This window comes from Notothenia rossii (genome assembly GCF_949606895.1).
Source record: "Notothenia rossii genome assembly, chromosome: 9".
Classification (NCBI taxonomy): domain Eukaryota; kingdom Metazoa; phylum Chordata; class Actinopteri; order Perciformes; family Nototheniidae; genus Notothenia; species Notothenia rossii.
The window spans coordinates 20,307,360-20,332,445 of record NC_136907.1 but is presented as its reverse complement, the minus strand read 5'-3'; the positions used below and the strand labels follow the sequence as shown (position 1 = coordinate 20,332,445).

Sequence of the window (25,086 nt, the reverse complement as noted above, 5' to 3'; positions counted from 1 at the left end):
TAATGTATTACATTACCGACATTTTAGATAAAAAACGCTGAAAGCAATTTTACTCATAATTAAAAATGTAATGCAGCGCTGACAGGAAGTGTACATGCCATGTTTTAAGTGAAATATCAGGGATTATGTGTGTGCATAATGAAAATAACCCTTTCCCCCGGTGAGTAAACACTGTGTGCTAAATAGCCGACCGTCCTGTAATCCACAGCAGTGGCAGCTCATAATCCCAACCGATCAAAGGTAGAGATTACCATTACCCAACATGTGTAAGAGGCAGAGCAGCAGATTGGAGGACGGAGAGAGAGAGGCTGAGCTCCAACGGTACAGCAGAGATACAAGCTAAGCAGGGATTGGAGAACAAAAATAGCCAGCCAATCCTGGCAGACGTAGGGAAAATAACAAGGGGAGCGACAGTGAAGGAGGGAAGAGCTATGAGAAAGAAAGAAAGAAAGGAGGTGAAATCACAGCAGCAAGAAGGAGAAACCAAAACAAGAAAGAGAGGGAGGATGAGTGGAGGAGAGAGCGCCGATTAGTAAGGTCTCCAGAGAGGAGAGGAAGGAGATGAGCAGGGAGAGGGGGGTGAGTAGAAGCCAGCACTGAGAACATCTATCAGGCAGCCATGCTCTGAGCCCTGGAGCAGCCGGGGCTACGCAGACAGGCCCAGCATCAGGCCCAGCCACAAACACCGAGGCCGGGATAAAAAGAGATTCGTCTAACAGCAGCCGTGCAGCAGAGCCATGAGGACATCCAGGAAGGGTAACGTGGAAATGCCTGCTTTTATGAGGCATCTGGTGAAAGAGACGGAGAAGAGGGTCAGCTCTTTCTTCAAAGGGGGCCGTGGAGGAGCAGCAGAGGGAGAACATCCAGGGGAGGGGGAGAGGGAGGAGGTCATCCCCAGCCCCTACCTGGACCGGCCGGTCATGGACAAGCTGACCGAGGAGGGCTGTGCCCGCTGGGGTCTCACCTACGCCCTGGGGAGCATGCAGGGCTGGAGGGCCAGCATGGAGGACTTCCACAACTGTGTGCCACAGCTGGGTGGAGAGCTGGCAGACTGGAGCTTCTTCGCTGTGTTTGATGGTCATGCAGGCAGCACGGTGGCACATTACTGCTCCCAGCACCTTCTGGGTCAGATCCTCGCCACAGGTGAAAGAGCTGAAACTGAACATGTGGGAATCATATCTTTTTTCCTGTAGAATAGTCTCTTGTTACAGTTATCCTCTCTCATGAAACTCTCCATATTACTTTCTTATTCAATGCAATAATGTGTTTTTACGGAACACAGAAAACACTAAGTATTCCAACACTGTATTTGTTTGTGCACACAGGTGGGATAGGACCAGAGGACGACCCTGAAAGGGTGAAAGGAGCCATCATTGACGGCTTCCTGCACACAGACAAGCATCTGCACTCTGTGGCCCGTCGAGAAGGCTGGGAGAGGGGTGGCACCACTGTGGTGGCCGCTCTAATCTCACCGTATTACATCTACTTTGCTAACTGTGGCGACTCCAGGGCCATGCTGTGTCGGTCTGGCCAGGTATGCTTCTCCACTGAGGACCACAAACCTTACTGCCCTCTGGAGAAAGAGCGCATTGAGAGCGCAGGCGGCACTGTGTCCATCCAAAGGATCAACGGCTCCCTGGCAGTGTCTCGAGCTCTGGGGGACTTCAGCTACAAGGGAGCAGAGAACAGGATGCCCACGGAGCAGATGGTGTCACCAGAGCCGGAGGTGTGCGTGGTGGAGCGCTCGCCAGCCGATGAGTTCCTGGTGCTCGCCTGCGACGGGGTGTGGGATATCATCAGCAACGAGGAGCTGTGCGCCTTCATCCACAACCGGCTGAGTGTCTGCACTGACCTAAGGGACGTCTGCACTCAAGTCATTGACCTCTGTCTATATAAGGTCAGGACCTGCTGCTTAAAACCAGTGTGCATGTAATCATAGTCCCTTTATTGCATTTCTACATGTCCAGTAGTTTCACTAGCAAATCCTTTTAACTGACCTAAACACAAAACACAATTCCAGGGTGAAGCTATGTTGCATAATTCGTAATGGGCAGTGGATTTTATATAATAACATAATCCCTTGAACTGTGACTGTACTGAGTTTTAGCTTGAGCTGAAAGCTGTCATTCCAGTCATTGAGAAAAAAAACGGAGCTTTATGAAAATAGCTCATGGAGAGTTTCTATACGAATAATAGTACATATGCCTAACTAACCACTCCCAATCAATCTAAATATATTTCCCTCAGTCCAAGGTGGGAAAACACCTTTCCTTATATCTAACCTTTTCTTCCCAACAGCTTTGATTAAACCAGTACAACATGAGGGAACTTGTGTGTGTAATTAGAACTAACTGTTTTAGTGTGGAGTTCCCCAGGGGTGTATGCTAGATACCCTGTTTTTTGTATATTAAGAATAGTTGGTCTATTCATACAAAAGGCAAAATGCACTTGATTATACATTTGGAGATATGTTTCCAGCCAGCAAAAGAATATAAGTCTTCCAATATTCATTTAATTGAGCTCTCTTTAAGTCTCCATCAACTACAAGAGAAACACGTAGCTCTGTTGCTAATTTATCACTTTCTTCACTGACTAATCGTTAACTTAACCGTCTGCAGTTCGGTTTTGAGCTAGAAGCAGCTCAAAATTACACTTATGAGAGCAGTGACTATGAAACAAAACAGTACATTTCCATGTTGAAAACAAAACAATTAGCTGAAAGACACTAAAATGCATTTTCTCTATGGGTTTAGGAGTGACATCAAGCACATAATAGTTATGTAATCAAATGTTTTTGAACACGTTCATACCCATATGGAAGGTCTAAAAGTAAACTGGATCATTATAAAAAAAAGCTTTGTTTTAGTCTCATAAAGGCTGTGGATGCTCTGTGAAACCACATTAAAATAGACCGCAGGGATATCAGAACAGGTTAGAAGCGAGATAATTGCTCATCAAAGGTATTTTTAGTAAAGAATAATTTCAGTTCAATGAAGGAAAATAATTTAATCATTACATCCAGAATTATTGCTGCTAGAACCGATGGTGTTTAGTGAAGGATCATTTTCACTATAGAGTAATTAATCTGTAGCATACCATATAAGCTTGTCAAGAGAAATGACGCTTTTCAGAAGAAAACGTTTATTGTGTTCAGTTGTGCCCTTAATTGGATTGATGCATATGTTTTTCTGAAATGAACGACATCATTTAACTGTCAGAGAAAAACATGCGCATGTGCACATGCTGATGTGCATTTTTGTCCGTCATGCCCATCGTGCCAATCTGTTATGTAACCGAGCTTCAGCTTGGATGTGCACAATGACCTTAAAATATCACAGCTCCTTCCACACTCCATTCAAATGTTCCTGCTCCACCGCATCTGTTAGGTGACTTTGAGTTGAAATGGTCTACCTCAAAAACTATTCACCCATGATGTGATATAATGTTTCATATGTTGACATTTTGTACGGTCAGCCATTATTACTCACCTCTGTTGACTCCACTTTGCTCCACAGGGCAGCTTGGACAACATCAGCATCATCCTGCTGTGCTTTCCTGGAGCCCCCCAGCTGTCAGCAGAGGCTCTGCACCAGGAGGCCGAGCTGGAGGACCTGCTAGAGTCCAAAGTCGCAGGTGTGTGGGTAGAAATGACACACCGGGGACGCTAATCCACTGTCACATTAGGCACTTTTTTTCATTTTTTGATATGGAAGGTCTGACACTTTTTTTCTTTATGGGATATTTGGTTACCACCTGAGATGAAACACTTTCTTTCAATACGTATCTTAATTGATGCTAATGCAAAAACAATCAAAACAAATGTAACAAAACAATGTAGGTTGTAATCTGCAGTTGGAAGCTGTTTGCTTATTACTTAGTATTTCACAAAAATGTAAATATTATTGTGTTTGACACATTTTATGTTCGCACATTGTTCAGCAAGCTCCAATATGTTGATTCAATTATTGGAAGGCAGTTTTGTTCCTTTTATGGTCAACAGCTGTTAACCAATATTAAAGAATATACATCCAAGGCTGTTTTTTTAAGCCATGTACAAATTATCTTTCATTTTTTTGTTTAAATATCCAAAACAGAGATTTACTCTGAGCTGTGCGCCAGAGGGGAAGAACCTGACCTGCTGTCTGTCCTCACACTCCTCGCATCCACAGTCATCCCTGGATTACCACCAGGTGGAGGCATACAGAGCAAGTAAGAGACACAAAATGATCGTGTGTGTGTGTGTGTGTGTGTGTGTGTGTGTGTGTGTGTGTGTGTGTGTGTGTGTGTGTGTGTGTGTGTGTGTGTGTGTGTGTGTGTGTGTGTGTGTGTGTGTGTGTGTGTGTGTGTGCGTGTGTGTGTGTGTGTTTTTGTGTACCCTCTATTGTGAAATTACACTCTATTACTTCTATGTTTTGCAGAAGGAACTGCATTATTTCAGCTTACTATCAACAAAGAGAGCATTACAAGCCCAATGTGAGTACAAACTACACATTTGTCCCTTTCAAGTCATCTACATGTTATTTCCCTTCATGCACAGTGTATTCACCATTATTTTCTCCACTACCTGTCTTTCCAGGGCATGATGTGAGGCTCCTGAGATGCCCGGCTCATCGCCATGGATCCATGGAGAGACTGTAATTAATGTTAAAACTGTTTTTCTTCATGCGGGAAATTGGACAAAAAGGGAGATGATGAACAGACAGAGATGTTTGTTTACATCATAGCAAGCAGCATCGTTTCATAACAAATACAATGCAAGAATAGATCTAATAAAGCCTGATACATTTTATATTTATACAGAAGGACATTTTGTAAAACTTACTCAGAGACACTGATCCAGCAACAAACCTCTGCCTCATTTTCGGTGAACAGAAGATACAGACGGTTTTAAATCAATGTACAACTGAATAACAACCAGCTGCGAAATTGTACATTTCCTTTAGATGGAATAAGGAGTATGTGTTTGTAGAGTTATATTTTGAAGATGATGTTTTAAGAATAGATATAATGAAATATTTTTAAAGAATTTCAGTCTTTCCTCTTCAGGAAGGACAACTGTGTTAGCGCCAGCCAAAAGCTAGCCTAAAGCTAACATGCATCCATTTGTTTCAATAGGAAATGCTAACAGTGGTAGTGACTGGACAGCTGAAGGGACACATTTATCTTTATCCTTCATAGTTGAAAAACATATATTTTCAATGTTTAATTCTACCAAGAAAATGTCAATGCATACACACTTAGTCAAGAAAAAATTAATTTCACACATAAACTAAACTATAACTTACTTTAAACATGTAGAATAAGAACCACTTGGCTGAAGTGATGTTTGGAAGAAGAGTTTTTTGTTAAAATAATTAAAAAGTTTATACAGTAGGTTGCCGTTTCAAAAATCTAGACAAAATATAAAAAAAGTTAGCCAAACACCCTAAAGTCAATCAAAATCAATGTTACATGAACACGTTCTACAAGACCAATTTCCTTGCAATTGTTTCTATATATTAATCATATTTCTGAACATTTTATTCGATAAAGTATATGTGAAATGTGTTTTTCCATAGGTTTGATGATATGTCATGTGCCGCCTTATACATCTTTTATATAGTTGACAAAACAAACAGCATCAAAACAGTTCAGTTTAAGAGTTGTTCATTGTATCTGCATCATATACTGCATTGTGATATTAATTATATGTATTATATGCTGTGAATAGACATTACAATTTAAGAGTCATGACTGTTTGGATGCTAAATAAAGCATATTTAATTGAAGACTTGTTTTTGCCCACAATAACTGGCTAAAGAACTAGTTTTCTTATGTTTTAAACAGTGCGGACAATTCATCAAACGTGACCACTAGAGGAAGATGGATGATTTTGTCTCTAAGGAGGGAACTTTTCTGCTCACACTGATATAAACCTTTAGATACATAAAGACACAGAATGGATTAAAATGTGTTTTCTTGCATAGTAGAGGATCTCCTTCAGCTAGTGGAGGAGATCCTGAATCTTGTTCTCCCTTCTGTTGACTATCCGTGCAACACTTGTTGGCATAAGGACGTCCTCTACAGGCCACGTTTGATTAGATGTGCCTTTTGGAAAACCCTGGATATCTGCTGTCTTTCATGATTAGATGATGATGCGTTGACGAAATAAAATGGACAGCTTCTGAGCAATGAACAAATTAAAATGTCTTGGTGCTCATGAGCTCATGTAGTGCCTATAAGGAGCGCTGTTTAAATACAAATCACAACTTAAATGTTTTATCTATGCAGGTAGTTGAGTAGATATCGTGTTTATGCCTGTATGTTAGCTAATACTGACTACCGCACTACGTTTAGCCATGTTTATTGAGGTGGGCAGGGGACATGTGCAGCACTCTTAAATCAGCAGGCCCCTTTAAGTGCTCCTTGGTAGCTTCTTTCGTCTGATTGCTTTTGAATGAGCCAATCACTTCAGGACATCAGACCCCTCTTCACAGTGATGCTGAATTCTTGAAATCTTGTTTGTCTTCTTTTCAGTCTTTCTCTACATAGAACAAAATGTAATCAATTATTTGACGTCCAGAATCAATGCTGGAGGTCTGTTTTTACAGGCATAGACTCCCATTGAAATTACTCAGAGAGGTGCTGAACAGACTCTAATTAGAGGGTGTTATTTTATATTCAGGATTTGGATTTGTCATGGGACAAATTATTGAGTTTCTCTAAATAACTTGGTAATAAAACATGTCTAATTAGGGCTCCAATAGAAGGCAATGCACATAATGCCCGCGCGTTGGGGCTACCTATCCACACTGGTTTCCTGTAGGCGATTATTCATAATGGCCAGGGCGCCCACACCTCCGGAGAATCCATTTTGATGGCCGTAGCTCTGCCGCGGGCCCTGGTGAGCAGTCTCACTCAGCTGCTTCTGTAGCAGAGCCAGTGACACCTTATTGGACACCATTAACTCATTGACAGAGATCATCTCTCCTGACAGACGACGGCCAACATACGCCCCATCAGCCACTGTGCCTGGGTCCGTCTCACTGTCACACACCGTCTCCACCGAGCCGTCCCTGTAGCAGTGTCTTCCTGCAGGGCAGTGGGAAGCCATGGGCTGCACAGTGTTGGGTTTTAAGCGTTTTCTTCTGAGGTGTGCAGGCGGATGCAGGCGGTTGCGATTTTTTTTCTGGAGGCAGGGGCAGCAGAGCCACCGGCAGCCAGATTTGGAGCAGGAGCAGAGCCGATGCCGGCCCGAGCACACAAGCTTCCCCACGATCCAAGTAAGAGTTTGCTTGATGATAATAGAAATGACATTAAAAAGTGAGTAGATGCAACACACCCCCATCAAGATGAACAGACAATTCCCGAGCCGGTAGGCCTCCTGCGACTCATACTGCTGCCTCTGACTGCTCACCAGGTCCCCGAAGCCGATGGTGCTGAAGGCCACAAAGCAGAAGTAGAGGGAGTCCACATAGCTCCAGTTCTCCATAGAGCTGTACAGGGTGGAGGCGCTGCACGCAATCACAACCGATGCCACGCCCAGGATCAGCATCACATAGTAAACCGAAGGTTTCCATCCTTCCAGGCTGTCCTCCTCACCAGAAGACTCCTCCCTGCTCGACTCCACCCCGGCACACCTCAGCCGGCGCTCATGGCACCAGCGCATGATGTAAGCTAACATCGTGATGATCCTCTCCAGGAATAGGTTGAAGAAGAGGATGGTGGCAGCACAGCCGATAAGACCGTAGAAGATTAGGAATATTTTCCCAGCTATCGTCACCGGTGTGGTCATGCCAAAGCCTGGAGAAGAGCCAAAACAAAAGGTTAAAAGGTCAAAGTCAACCATTGTGGAGTTCGTATCTCATGAAGATACTCTTAGAAAAGCTTCAAGGCTTACCAATAGTGGAGACGACCGTACCCACAAAGTAGAAAGCTCCAGAGAAGTCCCAGCGAGGCCTCAGGGTGTCCACTCTGATCCCAGCTCCGTTCGCCTCCTCGTACTGCCGCAGCAGAGTGTGCAGTGCACCCAGGTTGACCCTGTATCGCTGCGTGAAGTTTTCCAGCTGCTGTTTCCAGAGGCGGCGGGCACGGAGCTCAAAGGGGTGCTCCAGGGCTGAGAAGATGGCAGCACCGCACAGCAAGTAGAGCAGGATGAGGCCGGCCAGCAGGCAGAAACGAGCATTGTCTTCATTCATGGGCGCCCGGGGGCAGCAGCAGCCACCGGCTCTCCTGTGAGCCATGAGCTCAGCAGCAGCAGAGAGACACCAACCTGCACTGTGTTGCATGCATCACCCGGAACACAACATACATGCACTGCCTAAATAAAGCACTTTTTGTTTACATACGCAGCATTACATTTGGCTGTAAAATTGCTGTTTAGAGTCATTTCTTGGAGGTCAAGAAATACTTTAATCATTTATGAAAAGAAGAATAAAAAGCATCTGGGGAAAATAGCCTGTAAGAAAACAAAAAATACATATTTTATTGAAGTATACAATGCAAATATTTGATTACCTTCATTTCCCCCCTATAATTAAACAATTGCAAAACAAATCTGACTCGTAGTAACTACAATGTAATTATTTTTTCCCTTTCTTTAATCTTTTGCAAAACTGTTTATACTTTATTTTTCAATTAGAAAAAGCTGACTAGCATCCAATACAATGTAAATATTACAGTATTACAATATTATTACCGTTATTAATACGTAATATTTTCAACCACACAAATCTCACAAGAAACATACATGCCATAGTTAATTAACTTAATTCAGGCTAAATCAGTAACAGTTTATATATATCCACTCACAGATCAATTTGAAGTTTAAAAGTAAAAAATAAATAAAGATGGTACCTGTTCTTGTAGACAGCAGTGTGCGTTGCCGCTCCGCTGTGATCTGCTGCACAATGACCAGCAAGAGGAAGTCTCTTGAGCTGTTTGTGCAAAGCAAGAGGCTGTCTGATGTTTCATCTGTCACACACTGACATCACCACTGCCCACCCCTCTGTCTTTGAGCACAGCCTGATTGGGCTCCTCGTCTCTTCATTTTGAAGCAACTACTTACCTTTTTCTAGCCTTCATCACACCCAATTCAACTTCAGCGCAACAAGTGACCCAAGGTTTGCTTTATATATTTGGTCCTATAATCACTGATCCTATAATCACTTGTAGGACCTGATTTGAATTTGAATTCTACCCTAATATTCAGCAGTGGCATAAGCATAAGACAACTGTCATGTGACCAGAAACTCACCACATTTTCAACTGACTGAATTATAAGAGCAGAGCTGGCCTCTCTGTCTTCACCACCACTGAGGTGCCTTTGTGCAAGGGGGCTTTTTGTTGTTGCTGCAGACTGTGTGGGAGGATTTGTTGGGCATGACTTTCAGTTTCTCTGTCTGCTCATCCCTTTAATCTCGTCTGGTGGCGCGGCCGAGGGCAGGGGTTCCCTCCGCCTGCCGTCTGATGGCTGAACGACAGAGGAGCACAGGTGTGGAGACAGAAACACATCTGCCTTCATCTCTCCACTCAGCACTGCATCAGGTGTTGAACTGCAGGTTGAGTCATGTTCTGTTTATAGTGCTGAAATATATGCCTGTAAAAGGGTATTTTTGTGAGTTATTATGTCAGTACAAATAAATGAATCCATCAACGTAGTGCTAAAAATTGATTTGGCAATAATAAACAAAAAGCTTGGAACCTTTCACTATATACAGAATTTGAATATGACATTGTACTCTACACTGAATATATGTAATATAAGTTTCAATAACAAGTATTAGGTTCAACATAATATTATTGCTTTCAACTAACCAAGTACAATTATGTGTAATTTGATGTGACACATAATACATTTAATTTAAGTTTTTCCAGTCCCTTTCAAGTACTCCAAACCAACATGTTAGTAACAATAATATAAATAGGTTTGACTTCATTTGTTTATTTTAATACAGTTTTGATTAATATTTTTAGCCAAAGGTTAATTTCACATCAATCTGCAATTAATCAAACAGTATTGTTTTGTTTTGACAGATCAACTGTCATGTATGAAGAAATGCACCATCTGCTTGATATTGATGTTAGATTATACAAAACAGTACAAACATCAAACTTTATACTTGTAAAGAAGATAACAACAGCAGGTTTGCATTTGTCACCCCTACACTGAAGAGAGAAAGGTGCAAGTTCAAACCGTCAAGGTGTGCGCTGCAGGAAGGACACAAGGGGAGTTTTATACCATTTAAAAACTCTGTCTGGCAATGACAACCAACTACTGACAACAAGTCGCTAAAAGGTTATGATAGCATCAACAAGTCACTTGTCTCTAAAAGATTAAAGTATAAATAGTGTGATATTACTCAGTTAGCTGATCAAAAATGTAATGTTAATCTACTAGTGCTTCTTTCCATCCTATCGGCTCTTTGAGGCTGTAGGTAGGAACAATGTGCTTTGAGCTTAATGCTAATGTCATAATGCTAACATTTTTACCAGATTACCATGCTAGCTTGTATTAAATTGCAGTAAACACTAAAGCGGAGGTGTCAGTTTTCTAAATATTGAGTATTGGGCAAACTACAATTATGTGTTGTTGATGTCGCTACGTCATGACAATCTAGTACGTTTCACTGAAATTTCAACGTTATTGTGTGTGGAAGTCAAAAAAGCCATAGGAATTATCTTAAGGGGACCATGAAATAGGTACATTTCTTGAATAGTAAATACTGTAAATAATATAAAATGCAATGTTAAAAATCGAATTAATAGCCCCATCTTTCCGATGTGCAAAGGTCTGATATTGTTAGACCACAAGAAACACCCTAATTATCATTGGTCTGGACTATTAACATAAACTGCCACATACCTTGATTTGATATCCATTAAAGCTGCAAAGCACAGTGTTTAATTTATCAATCTAGTGTTTAAAACAAATGATGATAATATGCAAACAAATGAATGAATGAAAACCAGGAATTAATGCCCACTTTGAACGTTTTAGCACCATTTTCTTGACAAAGTTTGACATTTAAATCTCCAGGCAGAAGGAGCAGCCATTTCTTTGGCCTATAATTGCTTGTGCCATGTTTTTCATGAAATAATGAGCAGGCTACCTCGGGACATTTGGGTTAGCTGCGCTGAGGCTGGACAGTTAGATTATGTTTGACTCTTGTTGTCTAAGATCATTGTTAGTGGCAGATCAATGCAGGCTAGTTTATGTCTATTCAATCAGTGGTCAAACTTTAAGAGGCTCAGGTTGAGATTCCATGGATCACCAATGACCTTTTGACCAATGGCGTGGGCCTAATTTTCAGGAAATAATTTATTTGTGAGCACATTTTGCAAAATGTGTTGGTATCGCAATAAATCCCCTCAAATTGCGTTTTCCAATATAGTTAATTCCATAATTCTGACAAGCCATTTCAGAGTCAAGAAGTCCATCGGCAGTCACTCACTTCCATTGTGAGTCTTATAGGAAAGATTAAGAGTAAATGTCCACATTTTAAAAGGGGTATTCAGGTCAGTGGCAGCATGTTGGACAGTATATCAATGAGGTTGTCTAGACCCCACAGGTAGCCATCTTCTCTATTGCCCTCCACCCAGGGAGTGCGGTGGTCCAAGGAAAGGTGTGCCGGTAATGCCGCTGTCTTTCCAAAGTCAATCATCCAGACTCCTGTTCTGCCTTTCCAGTCATGAAGGAACAATAAGGAGCTGCCCACGACCTGCGGGGATAAAGCTGTTAGGGAAAAAGATCCTCTTCTGGACAGGTGTGATTTATTATCAGACAAAGCCTGTTACACCAGTAATTAAAAAGAAGGTCTAAATGTCTAACCTCATGTGTTCTGAAGAAGACGGATTCTTCCAAAACCTGCCGCAGTTCTTTCAATCGTCTCAGATAGCCCCACTGAAGGGAAAGAAACAAGGTTTAAAAAGAGAGGAAATAGAACACACGATCAAGTAAATGAAATTCAGTGAAGGTCACACTCACCACAATGTGTGTATTTGACTCAACAAAGTTGTTGAAAGCTGCCATCACTTGATCTCTGCTTTTGGTCCTTTTGAAGTTTGTGTGACATTCTTCATTTGACTTCTGCACAGGAAACAAACAGGTCACAGCATTATAATGCAAAGCTAAAAACCTGAATCCAACACAGTGTACCGTTAAACTATGAATTCCGACATTTATTGCTGCATTCCTAAAATATTTAGTTTAACATATTTTATTTGCTATACATCAAGATGAGTCAATAACCTCACAGAACTGCCTTTGATGAACTTTGGAGCTTACCCGGAATCCTTCGATACGGAAACCCAGAGACGTGGTGGAGCTCAGCGTCTCCCTCCACTGCATGTACCTGGTTTTCAGCACTGCCTGCTGGGTTCGCTCCTGCACCGTAGGGGCCTCTGGGTCCACTGCCACCATCTTCTCATACATGTCGTTGCGGGGCTGCGGCCGCTCTTTGGCCAACAGCAGCTCCCTCTCCAGGTACGTGCTGTGAAGGAAAGTGCCTCACTGTAATTAGACTGGAGCTAATTAACTGCATTTAAAGCTATTAAAATTGTGAAAACAAAACAGGAACATTATGCTTTCACATAATTCAGGTCAAGTCTAGTTTATTTATATAGCATATTTCACAACTGGCATAGACTGAATGTGATTTGAAAAAAACCATACATGATCAAAAGGAATAGGTTAATAAAGTACCATTATTAATATTAAAAAGAGAAAATGTACACAGATTCTAAAATAAAGTAAATGTTGCTTTAAATAAGACCTCATACAGAACATATGTTCAGTCTAATACATGTATGTGTGTTTTATAATGTAGTCTTTCAGCTTCCAATATATTGATATGGAGGATATAAGGTATTTTACTGCTGAATTAAGTCTCCCCATTCAAATGTGTCTAAGATAAAACCCATTCACTTCTCTCGGTGACAAGATATGATCAGTTAAAGCTCACCGGCTGCCCATCTTGCAGTCCATGACGGCAGGTGTGTTGAAATTGGTCAGCAAGTTATCCATCATGTTGTAATCCTGCTCGTCCCGCTGCACTACCCCGTGGTAGGCTGGAACAAAGGGCTTTAAAGTGTCCTCCATCAGCCTGAGGTAGCACTGTTGCTCCCCCTCACAGAACCTCTTCAGCAGGGTGCCGTAATCCCCGACATGAAAGCTCCCTGTGGAGACAAGCGAGGAAAGAAAACAAGCCACGGATATATTTCTTTTAGACCAAAATAAGACCCTTTGAGAAGCAAAAGAAAAGTGAGACAAACCTGCATGTCCGACCACTTGCAGCCACTGCTGGGGTTTCTTTGGGGTCATAGGGAGGAGAGATGTAGTCCCACAACTTTTATGATTCTTCCATTTGGAGTTCTGCATGTAAAGACTAAAAAACAGTCAGTATTTCTGTAGCCAACACACACACACACACACACACGCCAGGTCACACTCCCCTGCCGCTGCAGCAGACTTCAGACTCAGTCACTCGCCTTTTTGCCTTATGGGTGAACAAGGTCTCCGTGGTAACAGCCCTTTACCAAGACTAAGTGAAGAAAGGAAGGGGTCGTCTCCGAATTTGTGCAACAGGTTCATCAAACATTTACAGGAAGAACTTGTTTTCTACTGAAAGCTGCTATTAAACACAAAACCGAACAGCACAAGACGTATCACGCAGATATCAGCAACTGGATGTCTGTTTCAAGATTTTTAGTGATGTTTAAAATGTGATGACACAATTATTTCAATTGATGTGTATAGGGAAAAATTGATAATGTTTATATTATTATAATTCAGATAAAACAAATTAGTGGTACAAGCTTCTATCTGTTCATTACATTTGTTTATAGGATGACTTACTGTCCAGGCACTACAGATTACAAACTAACACTGTCCCTTTTAAAAAATAATAATAAAATAAATGAATCTGATGATTTTCAATTAGAAATGTATACTGTACATCAGCACTGTTTTGGATTGAATGCATCCTCATTGGTAAGGCTTTATTATTATCATGTAGTGCCGATGAATGGGAGTCGGAAGCGGTGTGTTCAGTATGGAACTCCACACTTTATTTTCCATTCGTTACAGAAAAGTAGGAACATCTGCTACCTGCTACTGTCAAGCTAGAATGAATACAACAACACAGTACACTCTCTAACAGGTCCGTTGTGCAAAACACAATACAACGGTGAATTATGTCCCATAATGCTCCACCACAATCATTGATTAACATTATATAATATCATATCAAGGAATAAATCAGATAAAATACTTCTGTATTTCGTACTGCTTTCATATATAAGTCACATTTTGTAATGCATATCATTTTAGATAGTCATACTGCTCCTGTGTCTGATACTATTTTCCATCCTCTTCCTCTGGAGGCAGTGAGTGTTCACCGCCGCTGGAGAGCAGCGGTCCTCCGGAACGCGCGAGCCTATGTGAAGCAGCAGAGGAAGAGACGGCGGAGCAAACTGAAGAAGAAGAATTTAACGGTTCCCGGTTGTTGAACCGCTCCCGTCTCCACGGTGCCGCGCCAGTGCTTCCACACAGTAGTGCTGACTGTGCTGTCACCTCCCATCAAGCGCCTGGCTCTTTCACCACCAACGCTGGCCGCTTTGTTTTACAACGTTTAGCTATGTGTTGACAACTTCCCTCATTACGGATCGTTTCTGCGACCAAAGGTAACGTTAACGTTTGTTGTATACATGTGTTGCATTCATTCAAACACTGATCAATCACACACTGATCAATCACACACTGATCGTGCACACACTGATAACATTATTCATGTGGTTCACACACAGATAGCTCGGTTAGCTATCTGCGAGTCAAGTTAACTGACAATGATCTCAAAGCTAGCTAACCTTAGCCAACGTTCAGTTAACGTTGCCCCAGAAAATGAGTAGAAGATAACGTCACGTTATTTAAATACAGTGTAAAAGCCCACCACGAACAGTTGTTATAGCCGACCCTCAAACTGAATGGTAATGTTGTGAAGTAACTATGCCAAACACGCAGTTACCCGAGCGTGTGTTTGTGTGCATGTCAGTGAAAGATGAACACACATTCATGTCGCTTTCACTCGCACGGGAGAAAGTGAAGTCAAGCGCGAAATCTAACACCATTGTACCGCAATAATAAAGAGACACAATTAGCAACCTACCTCGTAAAACATGTCTCAAGTCATTTGCTGAGTCCTCAACGTAGGATATGACCAACCAACCAGAACTTTTCTCTAATAAAAATGATGACACCTTTTTTTAAATGGGCTGTTTGGCTCACTACCGCCCCGTGCGGTGTGTTGTGATCTATGGTTGTGATGGCATGCATGTGAGAGGGCAGCCATACTGTACACACCTAGTGAAATAGGAAGACAAATACAGAATAATTATATAGTTTCGTTTAACACAACTATTTATAAATACAGCTAAGTCCAAGCCAGCAGACCTGTATTTTCTATAGTGGGGTCAACCCTGTGTTTAATGTACTCATGTATTTGCTGAAACAATCCCATGAGTGGAAAACAGGACATGCACATAATACCTGGACAACCTGATAAACTCATAATGTGGCTTCTAGGCTCTTATCCCAGGCCATGACCCCACTTGCATATCAAAAAACTCTTTATGTTACATGTTAGGATTGATTTGAAAAGAATGAACAGTTGCACCGATTCAGATTCCCTTTAAAACGTCCTAAATATCATGTAATCAGGTTCCGATTTGTCCAAATGTGCCAAGACGTTTGATATGATTTTAATCCTCAACACCTACCAGCCTTTGCGCCATCAGTTAACATTAAGTCCATGTTTTTTGCAGACTTAGCAAGATGTTGAACATTTGTTTTCTTGGTCAAATCAGGGTTATAATGAGGCTTAATATATGTCCCTGACCTCAGATGTACAGTATGTAGCTCTATGACATGACAATGCCTAACCATATAGAATCTTGTAAAAAGTCCAACTAACATTATAACCAAGCTGTAGTTAATTGATTCCTGTACTTCCTGATTCTTAAGATCAATTTATTTCTCCCACCCAGACTCAGAGCGATGGAGGAGGGCTCTGAGGTGGTGGAGGATATTCTATTTCGAGGAGTGGAGTTTTCTGTGAAGATAGAGGTGGACAAGGGTTTGCTGATAGTTGAAATATCTGACGCTATGACGGCAGATCAGTGGAGAGGGGACTTTGATCCAGCATGTAAGTAGTAGCATAATACATCTATAATAGATATCATGTCATACCAGGCACAAATATTCTCACTCACACTATTTTAATACATTTTTTTCAGACATTGAAGACCTCACCCGCAAAACTGGCAACTTTAAGCAATTCCCTATCTTCTGCAGCATGTTGGAATCAGCTGTTAGAAAGGTATGTTGGAAGGGGCCCTAATATAGAATGGTACAACGAAGCAGCGGTGGCACAAACGCATGCAGTCAATAGAAAGATGTGGACAGACTCGGATCTGCTCGAGGCTGTGTGAGCTGAGACGAGACTCATTCATTGGAGTTCAATGTTTCCGCTTGAGCGCAAAATGTACAGTTCTCTCTAGCTGTCTCATTCCCTCTCTGCCTTTCATTAATGTTGAGGAACAGAGGCCAAAAGAAAAAGGCCTGGAGGAAAATAAGAGAAACAATTGCACATTTTGGTACATTTAGAAAGCATTGTTGAAGTCCTTTTTCCACAAAACTACCAGGGAACCTTGTGTGGTGGAATGTACCGCTTATATAGGAAATGAGCTGTATGATATTATAAATATTATATTAAATAAGCTTATTTATGTTTATATGATATTCAGGGTTCCCACGGTACCTGGAAAACATGGAATTAATTTTTTCATTTTCCAGGTATTGATAAATAAAATGAAACTATTGAGCACAGAATTAAGATGAGTTTATAAAAACCCTTTACATGTGAACAGCTTTTACTGTAGATAGAAATGGATGATCCCATGTTGTAGAGCATGCTCTTGGCATCCTATATGGTATATTGGATGTTGGAATTTGATGCAGGCAACTTGGTGATATGGACTTTAAAAGTATAGTTTCGGATTGGTGGATTTCAGGAATAATAACGTTACTCGCGATCTCAATAGAAGGGTCAAATACATGCATTTCCCAGCCAACACGGGAGCCTTGACATCGACAGTGAAACTTCTTATGCAAGTTTATCCTCAAATGTAAGTAGCTGTGTTTTAACTGTGGTAAACTTGGGTTTATCAACGTTAGTTAGTAAGCAGTGCAATCTTGTTAACTAGCTAGCAACTTGAGTTTGAGTTTGTTTTGAATTTGAATTTGAATTTGTTAATGATGGTTAGCAAGCACATGGAGTGCAATCTTGCTAGCCAACATTCAGTTTGCTAACAAACTAGCTAGTGTTGTCTAGCTTGCATTGCTAGCTAACTACCAATACATTTTCACATTAGGCTGTGACATTACTTCTATACTAGTTGACATGAATAGTCTAGTCTTGATACATTTTGTAACATTCATTCTTATATCTACTTTTAGCTATTTTGTGATTTTTCGTTTTTTTCTTTAAAAAAAATGATACTACTAAATAGGAACATTTGGGGTGAGACATTTTTGAAAAATCATTGATCATGCCTAGACTGATTCTATACATCTATACTGTTAAGCTAAGCTTACTAGTGGGGTTGATGTACTTAGGAACGACAGGGGAACCAGCCTTATGTTTTCCCTTTTTAGGTTCATTAGTTTGATTTACAAAAGCTTTTACAGAGTAAGAGTAGGCATACTACCCCTTCTACGTAAGACTCATAATCTCAAATGTGTGATGCATTACAGGAGTGAGTGACAATGACACGCGGCAGATTCAAGTCACATTGGAAAGATGACTCTCAATACAAGGACTGGATTGGAGGGGTACCAGGAGATGTCCACAAGGCTTATTGCAAGTTTAGCCGCAAGTCATTTGACATCAGCAATATGGGGGTCGCTTCCCTCAAGAGCCATTCAAAAGGACAAACCCACACCAAGTTAGCTGGACAGCTAAATAATGAAAGAAGAATGACAGATTTCTTGACTACAAAAACAGGAGAGGGAAGAAGCGGCCCAACAAGCCAGGATATCGAAAGTGAAAGTCAGGTGCCCAGTACCAGCAGTGAACAGCCTACGGAAAAAAAAGGCTCTGGAGCTCAGGGGAAAATATTTTTTTCAAGCCAAGCTGTATTTGAAGCAGAGATTCGCTGGGTCATGAAGATGGTCAGGTCACACATCACGTTCAACTCCAACTCTGACATTTCAAACACTTTTGCTCAGATGTTCCCAGACAGCAAAATTGCCAAACAATTTACTTGTGGCGCAACAAAATCGGCTTACCTTATATGTTTTGGCTTGTATCCTCATTTTAAAGAGCAGCTGATCAAAGACGTAAGAAAAGCAAAGTGTCATGTAGTGTCTTTTGACGAATGCCTTAACAAAGTGACACAAACAGAACAGATGGATATCATTCTGCGCTACTGGAGTGAACGCGAAGGGAAAGGAGCTGTGCGTTACTTCACTTCAGAGTTCCTAGGACACACTCAGGCAGAGAAGCTCTTGGAGAGTAGCAACAGATCCCTGTCACCTCTGGACCCCAAGAAGCCCCTGCAAATATTGATGGACGGCCCTACAGTGAATTGGAAGTTCTTAAGAATATTCCAAGAGGACAAGAGCAAAGAGGACCCAGATGCACCAAAGCTCATCAACCTGGGAAGCTGTGGTCTGCATGTTGTGCATGGAAGTTTCCAGACCGGAGAGAGGGGAACAGGTTGGAAAATCGGAGATGCGCTGAGAGCGCTTTGGCAGGTGTTCCATTACTCACCATAAAGGTGAGAGGATTTCAGTGAGCTGACTAAAACGGCAAGATTTCCTCTGAAGTTCTGTGCCACTCGATGGGTTGAAGACTTGCAAGTTGCTGAGCGGGCAATCGAAGTGTGGCCAGCTGTGATGGCGTACATCCACAGTCACAAGAAACTTCCGAAGAGTAAAGTGCCAACATCTGCGTCCTACTTGACAGTCAAGAAGGCAACCGAAGACCCTCTTTTCCTGGCTAAACTTGAGTTTTTCGCTTTTGTTGCAAGACAGCTGAAGCCTTTTTTGAAGGTATTTCAGACAGATGCCCCAATGGTGCCATTCTTGGCAAAGGAGCTCCAAAGCACCCTGAGAGGCCTGCTGTCATGCTTTATCAAGAGAGAAGAGCTGACAAAGATCAAGACACCTCTCCAGCTCACTAAACTGGACCCCCAAGAGAAGCAAATCCATGTCCCACTCAAACACCTGGACATAGGATTTTCAACCAAGCAGGCTTTGCAGAAGGCATCTGAGAAGCTCCAGGAAAATCCAGTGAAAATCGTGGAGTTCAAAAAAGAATGTGTCTCCTTACTCGCAATGACCTGCAAGAAAATTATGGAGAGAAGTCCTCTCATGTATCCAGCTGTGCGGCATATGAGGTCCCTTGACCCTGTGATGATTGTGACAGAAACCGAAAGTACAACAGCAATGTTTGAGAAACTCCTTCAGGTTCTCCTCAATGCTGGATGGTGCCCTGCCACAGAGTGTGACAAAGTCCTTTCTCAGTATAAAGCATTCTCACTCGATGTCAACACAAACCACAAAGCAGAGTTACAAGAATTTGTTTACAGCTGCAGACTTGATGAATTCTTCGGAAGATATCTCAGTGGCAAAGAAGAGTATGCAGAACTGTGGAACATCATGCAATGTCTCTTCACGCTGTCTCATGGACAAGCTGCAGTAGAAAGGGGGTACTCTGTTAACAAGGATATGCTTGTTGAAAACCTACAGGAGAAGACGCTAATAGCAATGCGCTTGGTCCAAGATGCAATGACTGAGCACATAGATGGAGCTCTTCCAAAAGACCTCAAGCAACACTGCAGAGGAGTAAGGACAAGATATGAGATGTATCTGGAAGACCAAAAGAAGTTGAGAGAGCAAACCACTAAAGAGAAGAAAAGAAAGGAGCTCTCCCAGGTATCCAGAAAGTGAAAACAAAGCGTAATGACTAGCGCTGAAACAATGGAGGAAGAAGCACATGAAAAGGCAGTCATGGCAGAGAACAAGCACAATTTTACACTGCTGTCAAAATCAAATGCCTATCGGAAAGGGGTTGCTGATAAAAAGGAAGAGGTGGCAGCTCTAGACAAAGCCCTGAAAGAGCTGCAAGAGTCTGTCAATAAGTTAAAGCAATGAGGTATGCGCAATAGCCTTTATGGATGTATGAAAGATTGTAATATTTATTGGTCACCCTCCTAAAGAAAAATATAACACCATTTTAGCTTATGGAGATGACCAATTTTAACTCAAAATAACATTCTGTTTCAGATCTTCAGACTGTAGAGAGGAGGAGGAAGAGGAGTGGAGAGGGGGAGGAGCCAGGAGGGCACATAAGGAAAGAGGGAGGAGGAATAGAAGAGGGACGAAGATGAAAGAGGAGAAGAAGAGGAGGATAAGAGAGTAGAGGATGACAGAGGAAAAGGGAGAAGAGTGGAGAGGAGTTGAGAAGAGTAGGAAGAGAAGACAGGAGCGGACACAAGAGGGGAGGTGTGGAGAGAAGACGACAGGATGAGATAGGAGAGGAGTGGAAGAGAGAACATATATCAATCCCAGTGCTCATGTGTTTCAAAGTTCCAGCTCAATAAATTGTTGTTCATCTACAGCTTGTTGCATTATTTCATGCGTTGATATTATCAATAAGACATAATAGCTAAGCATTTACAATGTCGCCTTGACTGGCACATCTTTTAAATCAAGTAAGTAGTCAGGTGTCCTAGGGGGGGGGGGGGGGGGGGGGGTGGGGGGGGGGGGGGGGGTGGGGGGGTGGGTGTGTGGGTGTGTGTGTGTGTGTGTGTGTGTGTGTGTGTGTGGGGAGGGGAGGGGGGTGCGGAGCGGATGGGGGCGGAAAGCTTCAGGGGCCTATAGATCATCACTTAATATGGTACCTGGAAAATCAGGAGGTAGCATGGAAAAAAGTTTCAAGGCAAGCGTGGGAACCCTGATATTTACTTACACAGTACTTGTCACATGACCTTTTGCTGTGGTCAATTTGGCCGATTCAGGTCAACCTCTGCCATTAATATAAATGACTGGATGTCCCCAGGTAATACTAGTCCAGGTGGAAAAGGTCTGTTTTATTTCAGTTGCATGGTTAACTTGAGTTTTTTCTGCAGATGAGTGATTCTGTTACACTTGACCTCTTGACCTACGCCGACCTGGAGCTGCTCCGTAACAGAAAAGCCGGAGTGGTTAGTCGTCCTCGCGGAAATCAACAGTCCTCTGCTCTCACTGCCAAAAGATATCTCATCCTCATATACACTGTGGAGTTTGACAGGTTTGTGTCTCATACACATCACATGTTAAACATTATTTAGTTGGGGACCTACACATTTTTACTTTTCAATATGTTGTGTATATAACTCATGATTTACTGACTTGTTTGTGCTTGTAGGATACACTACCCGTTACCCCTGCCCTATGTGGGTAAGCCTGACCCCGCCGCCCTGCAGAAGGAAGTCAGAGCTCTGAAAGCTGAGCTCAACACTGTCTCCTCTCATGGAATCAACAAAGCTGCACAACAAGAAATCCAGCAGCTACGAGCAGAGTAGGTGGCTTTCCATCTTGGTGTCAAATATAAAGGGAGGTGGGACTTTTCTTTTTAACTGTCTGCTACTGTTTCCAAGGCTGGCTCTGGTGAAAGAAGAGAAGGAGGCCATGGGTAATGTGCTGGAGCGACTGCAGATCGGTGGAGGTGGTTCGGTGGCGGGACGAGAGGACAGGAGGGGGCGAGACGTGGTGAGGCATCTGGAGGAGCAGCTCCTGAAGGAGAGGGCCAAAGGTCAGCGCTCAGCCAGCAAGAGATGCCAGGACCAGCAACTCCTCATGGAGCAGGTGGACCTCTTCTGCTTAAAATAGTCAAAAATAATTTATTTTGTTTCCTTTTGTGACTAACATGTTTTTATTCCCTGTCTTGGCTAGTTTGAGGGTCTGAGAGCATCAGAGTGCGCTCTCCGTGTTCGGGTCAAGAGTCTCAGCAGTGAACTGGCGTTACTACGGAGAGGGTTAGACATTCTAAGCGTGTACTATATCTTTACTTTCCCTCTCTCTTCTATTCATTCACTTACAATGTAGAGTATACGTGAATATAAATGACCTGCTAACGTAGCACACACCCTCTTTGTGTGTCTGCAGGAGAGTGACTCCTGGTCACATCAGCTCTCGAGGGGATGGGGAAGCCTATCGCTCTCTGTCCCGCGAGAGGAGGTCGGGGTACGGGACAATGAGGGCTCGCTCGGGGTCCAGAGAGCGGATGGAGGACAGAGGGCAAAGGTCGGAGGAGAGGGGAAGGAGAGCGGACTCTTCGGGACCGCGTGCTTCCATACGCAGGCCGTCGGCTTCTCCCACAGGTGCTGGCTGTGCTCAGGAAGTTGCTGTGCTTTTTATATTTAAAAAAGGTTAAATCAAATTTCTGATCTTTGTCCTGATTTGTTCTTCCTTTTTCTCTTACAGGGTCCCAGGTTCAACGCTTTGACCCAACTGCTTACATTCAGGACAGACAGCGCAGACAGAAAGACGCTGACCTCAAAAAGTTGGTGTCAAACATTTGTTTTGCATATTTGACACCCTTACATTTGCTCAGAAAAGCTATTGTAACCCCGTGTTTTGTTTCAGACAGAGGAAGGTACGGAGGGACATTCTCATCTCACCCAGCGTCCCAGAGAGGGGGCGTTCACGCTCCAGGGACGCCTATCCTCACATGGCCCGGGCCGGCAGCAGAGGCAGGAGCTTATCCATAGAGCGGAGAGGGAGCAGGAACTCCTCTGAAAGCTCCTTAGTGGATATGGAAGAAATGTCCAAAAATCTGTTCAGGTGAAGGCATTAAATCTGGATAGCTTCTGTAAATGATCTGTTGTTTTAACTGGGTATTTAAATGTCTGTTTTTCTATGTTTGCAGAGGAAGAAAACAGACCTACAACGGACCCAGTGTGGTGAGTGGCCTGGTTATAAATGTACCTCTAGTTAACTGTTATTGCTGCGCTATCATTTGTATGTAAACTATGGTGTGTACAGTAACAAATCCCCAAAAAAGACCAAATCAACAACTCTAAATACTGTCTGACTCCAAGGTGTCATATCTCCAACCCTATGTACTTCCTGAAGATTTTTTTTAAGTAGTTGCAAATAAATAGTTACTTTACTTTATTAATTTCCTTAAAACACATTTTTTTTTAAATAACAGTGAGATGCATCTTTTTGTATGGGATAATTGTCATCTGTACATTTTAACACGTTTGACACCAGTGCGTATTTAATCCTGCCGGCTGGTATAAATTGGATAGACTCAAAATAGGCACTCTATTTTGAGTCTATCTATGTTCATCATAATATAGGAACATGTAACACAGTGCAAGATGTGTGTTTTAATCCTTGTTTTATCAACAAAGGATATTTTACACACAGGAAAAAGCTACATATTTAAAGCTTAAACAGGCGATGATTGTTAGTTAAGTCCACCACCTAGAATACATTGATAAGTTTTGGGTTTTTCGGACAAAGAATACAGAATGATGGCGCCTCCTTTTTAATGTGCGGTTTATCGGTTTCTAGTCTAGAGGAGGTATTTCGACCAGGAAGCAATTATGCAGTACTCCAACCCACAGAATGAAAGACAAAGGTAATTAGTCCACGTCTTTTAAAATGTTTCTGCAATAACCCTATAAAAAAAGGTTAATACCACTTCTGTTTCCCACCCCATAGATACAGGAGCTGAGCTGTCGGACATCGATGCCCGGCTGCTGGCCCTGCAGGAGTACATGAGGGACCTGGACACAGGACACTAACAACGCAGCATGGTATATCTGAAAACTGCACAATGTGGAGCTCAGGCCATCTTTATTTATTTTTACTACCGTGAAAAGACTGAAGAATGGTTTGAGACCACTGCTCATGTAAGAGACTAAAACCCAGAAGCTCAGATCCAGGACTTCAGGACAGCTGCAGTCATCACTGTGAAAGACTACTCTGTTGACTGATCTCTTATTTTTTTTAATATACCACGTTTTTATAAATTAACTTAAAGATGTCTCTGAGTGTATCGTTATCCTTTCTTTCTCAACACCTGACCAACACTAGTTATATGGATGTAAATGTTTGGCAGTCCTTAAGTAATTTATTTTCGTCCCTACTCACTGTCGATGTTTTGTTGGCTTTTTTGGTCGATGGAGAGCACAACACGTTGTTTTCTCTAAATGTGTGTGTCATCATTTCTAAAACACATTTGAACCAAGCAGCTATTTTAAATAAAATGTGAATAAGTGCAAATGTGTTAACCATAGTGTTGAACCTGCGATGGACTGCTATGTCTGCCCACTGCGGTGATTTTGTGGTTAAATGTCATTGCAGCCTAATTCTGCATTTTATATCCGTATGTTGTTAAATTAGTTCTATTTCCTGCTAGACCTTGAACTCAACATTACCAGCGATCCAACCTTTTAGTTTATCCACGTAGTGCATTAAAATGTTACATTTTCTATTCTGTGTGACTGAAAGTAGACCCAATTTTCCAGAAAACATGAATCTTTGGTAACATTGGTGTAAGGAACAATACTTATCTGCCAAGTGTGAGAACAGACTCCTTTTCTACGATCGTGAAATTGCCAAATTTTGTATCAACTGTTGTACGTTTTTCAAAGACTGTTACTCTATTTTTCCCCAGCCTAATGTCTTTTATACCTTCTAAAAATATAATTTATAAGAAACATCCTGTTTGGTTTTTTTTGCTTCCATTTGTATATGCACTGGTTAGTTTTAGCACAGGTGAAGTGGAGCCCGAAGGAAACCTTGAAGGGTTTTCACCACTGCAGCTTTCATTAATTAACAAATAAACATGCAGGCATGGAGCCGTCCTCTCAGTAGCTGAACAGCTGCTCCCGTTCTACCAGGAGGATCACACTGTTGTTGCTTAATGTCATGAAGGAAGTGATAGTAGCACACACTTACATTTAAGATATAAATGAACAAAATATGCATACGATTTCAGAGGATGTACATTTTGTAAAGATCAAGTCCTACATGACTAATTCACAGCTGAA

The 25,086-nt window shown here is 42.1% G+C and overlaps 4 protein-coding genes across 5 annotated transcripts; 2 read left to right on the top strand and 2 right to left on the bottom strand.

Annotated features, from left to right (window-relative positions):
• Window positions 1-399: 399 nt before the first annotated feature.
• On the top strand, window positions 400-5,768 carry ppm1nb (protein phosphatase, Mg2+/Mn2+ dependent, 1Nb (putative)). The gene is made up of 6 exons (XM_079648777.1): window positions 400-1,143; window positions 1,326-1,897; window positions 3,516-3,633; window positions 4,095-4,209; window positions 4,419-4,473; window positions 4,577-5,768. Exons 1-6 carry the CDS (start codon window positions 738-740, stop codon window positions 4,586-4,588), a joined length of 1,278 nt encoding a protein of 425 aa, XP_079504903.1. The 5' UTR covers window positions 400-737; the 3' UTR covers window positions 4,589-5,768.
• kcnk12l (potassium channel, subfamily K, member 12 like) lies at window positions 5,027-9,541 on the bottom strand. The gene is made up of 2 exons (XM_079648776.1): window positions 7,880-9,541; window positions 5,027-7,782 (listed from the first exon to the last, which is right to left on the bottom strand). The coding sequence occupies exons 1-2, from the start codon at window positions 8,265-8,267 to the stop codon at window positions 6,779-6,781; spliced, it is 1,392 nt and encodes a 463-aa protein (XP_079504902.1). The 5' UTR covers window positions 8,268-9,541; the 3' UTR covers window positions 5,027-6,778.
• A 361-nt stretch (window positions 9,542-9,902) lies between these two features.
• itpkca (inositol-trisphosphate 3-kinase Ca) lies at window positions 9,903-15,219 on the bottom strand. Its single transcript, XM_079648785.1, has 7 exons — window positions 15,144-15,219; window positions 13,252-13,351; window positions 12,942-13,155; window positions 12,266-12,470; window positions 11,966-12,067; window positions 11,810-11,881; window positions 9,903-11,699 (listed from the first exon to the last, which is right to left on the bottom strand). The coding sequence occupies exons 1-7, from the start codon at window positions 15,153-15,155 to the stop codon at window positions 11,493-11,495; spliced, it is 912 nt and encodes a 303-aa protein (XP_079504911.1). The 5' UTR covers window positions 15,156-15,219; the 3' UTR covers window positions 9,903-11,492.
• ccdc61 (coiled-coil domain containing 61) lies at window positions 13,360-24,755 on the top strand. 2 transcript variants are annotated; one of them, XM_079648775.1, is made up of 13 exons: window positions 13,360-14,661; window positions 16,021-16,178; window positions 16,270-16,352; window positions 21,169-21,329; window positions 21,447-21,599; window positions 21,679-21,886; window positions 21,974-22,056; window positions 22,187-22,401; window positions 22,505-22,583; window positions 22,667-22,864; window positions 22,950-22,983; window positions 23,603-23,669; window positions 23,753-24,755. In XM_079648775.1, exons 2-13 carry the CDS (start codon window positions 16,031-16,033, stop codon window positions 23,833-23,835), a joined length of 1,512 nt encoding a protein of 503 aa, XP_079504901.1. In that variant the 5' UTR covers window positions 13,360-14,661; window positions 16,021-16,030; the 3' UTR covers window positions 23,836-24,755. The 2 variants fall into 2 exon arrangements, with proteins under 2 accessions (XP_079504901.1, XP_079504900.1); XM_079648774.1 differs by having other exon boundaries at window positions 21,974-22,074.
• Window positions 24,756-25,086: the final 331 nt, after the last annotated feature.

Bases quoted from the DNA above. Each gene is read 5' to 3' on its own strand.
- ppm1nb (XM_079648777.1), top strand. From the start codon at position 738: ATGAGGACATCCAGGAAGGGTAACGTGGAAATGCCTGCTTTTATGAGG. The intron at 1,144-1,325 runs GTGAAAGAGCTG...TTGTGCACACAG, and splicing joins GGGTCAGATCCTCGCCACAG to GTGGGATAGGACCAGAGGAC. The intron at 3,634-4,094 runs GTGTGTGGGTAG...TATCCAAAACAG, and splicing joins GCTAGAGTCCAAAGTCGCAG to AGATTTACTCTGAGCTGTGC.
- kcnk12l (XM_079648776.1), bottom strand. From the start codon at position 8,267: ATGCAACACAGTGCAGGTTGGTGTCTCTCTGCTGCTGCTGAGCTCATG. The intron at 7,783-7,879 runs GTAAGCCTTGAA...GCTCTTCTCCAG, and splicing joins TACGGTCGTCTCCACTATTG to GCTTTGGCATGACCACACCG.
- itpkca (XM_079648785.1), bottom strand. The intron at 13,156-13,251 runs GTTTGTCTCACT...TTGTCTCCACAG, and splicing joins GCAAGTGGTCGGACATGCAG to GGAGCTTTCATGTCGGGGAT. The intron at 12,471-12,941 runs GTGAGCTTTAAC...TTTCCTTCACAG, and splicing joins GACTGCAAGATGGGCAGCCG to CACGTACCTGGAGAGGGAGC.
- ccdc61 (XM_079648774.1), top strand. From the start codon at position 16,031: ATGGAGGAGGGCTCTGAGGTGGTGGAGGATATTCTATTTCGAGGAGTG. The intron at 21,600-21,678 runs GTAGGTGGCTTT...ACTGTTTCCAAG, and splicing joins ATCCAGCAGCTACGAGCAGA to GCTGGCTCTGGTGAAAGAAG. The intron at 22,865-22,949 runs GTGAAGGCATTA...CTATGTTTGCAG, and splicing joins ATGTCCAAAAATCTGTTCAG to AGGAAGAAAACAGACCTACA.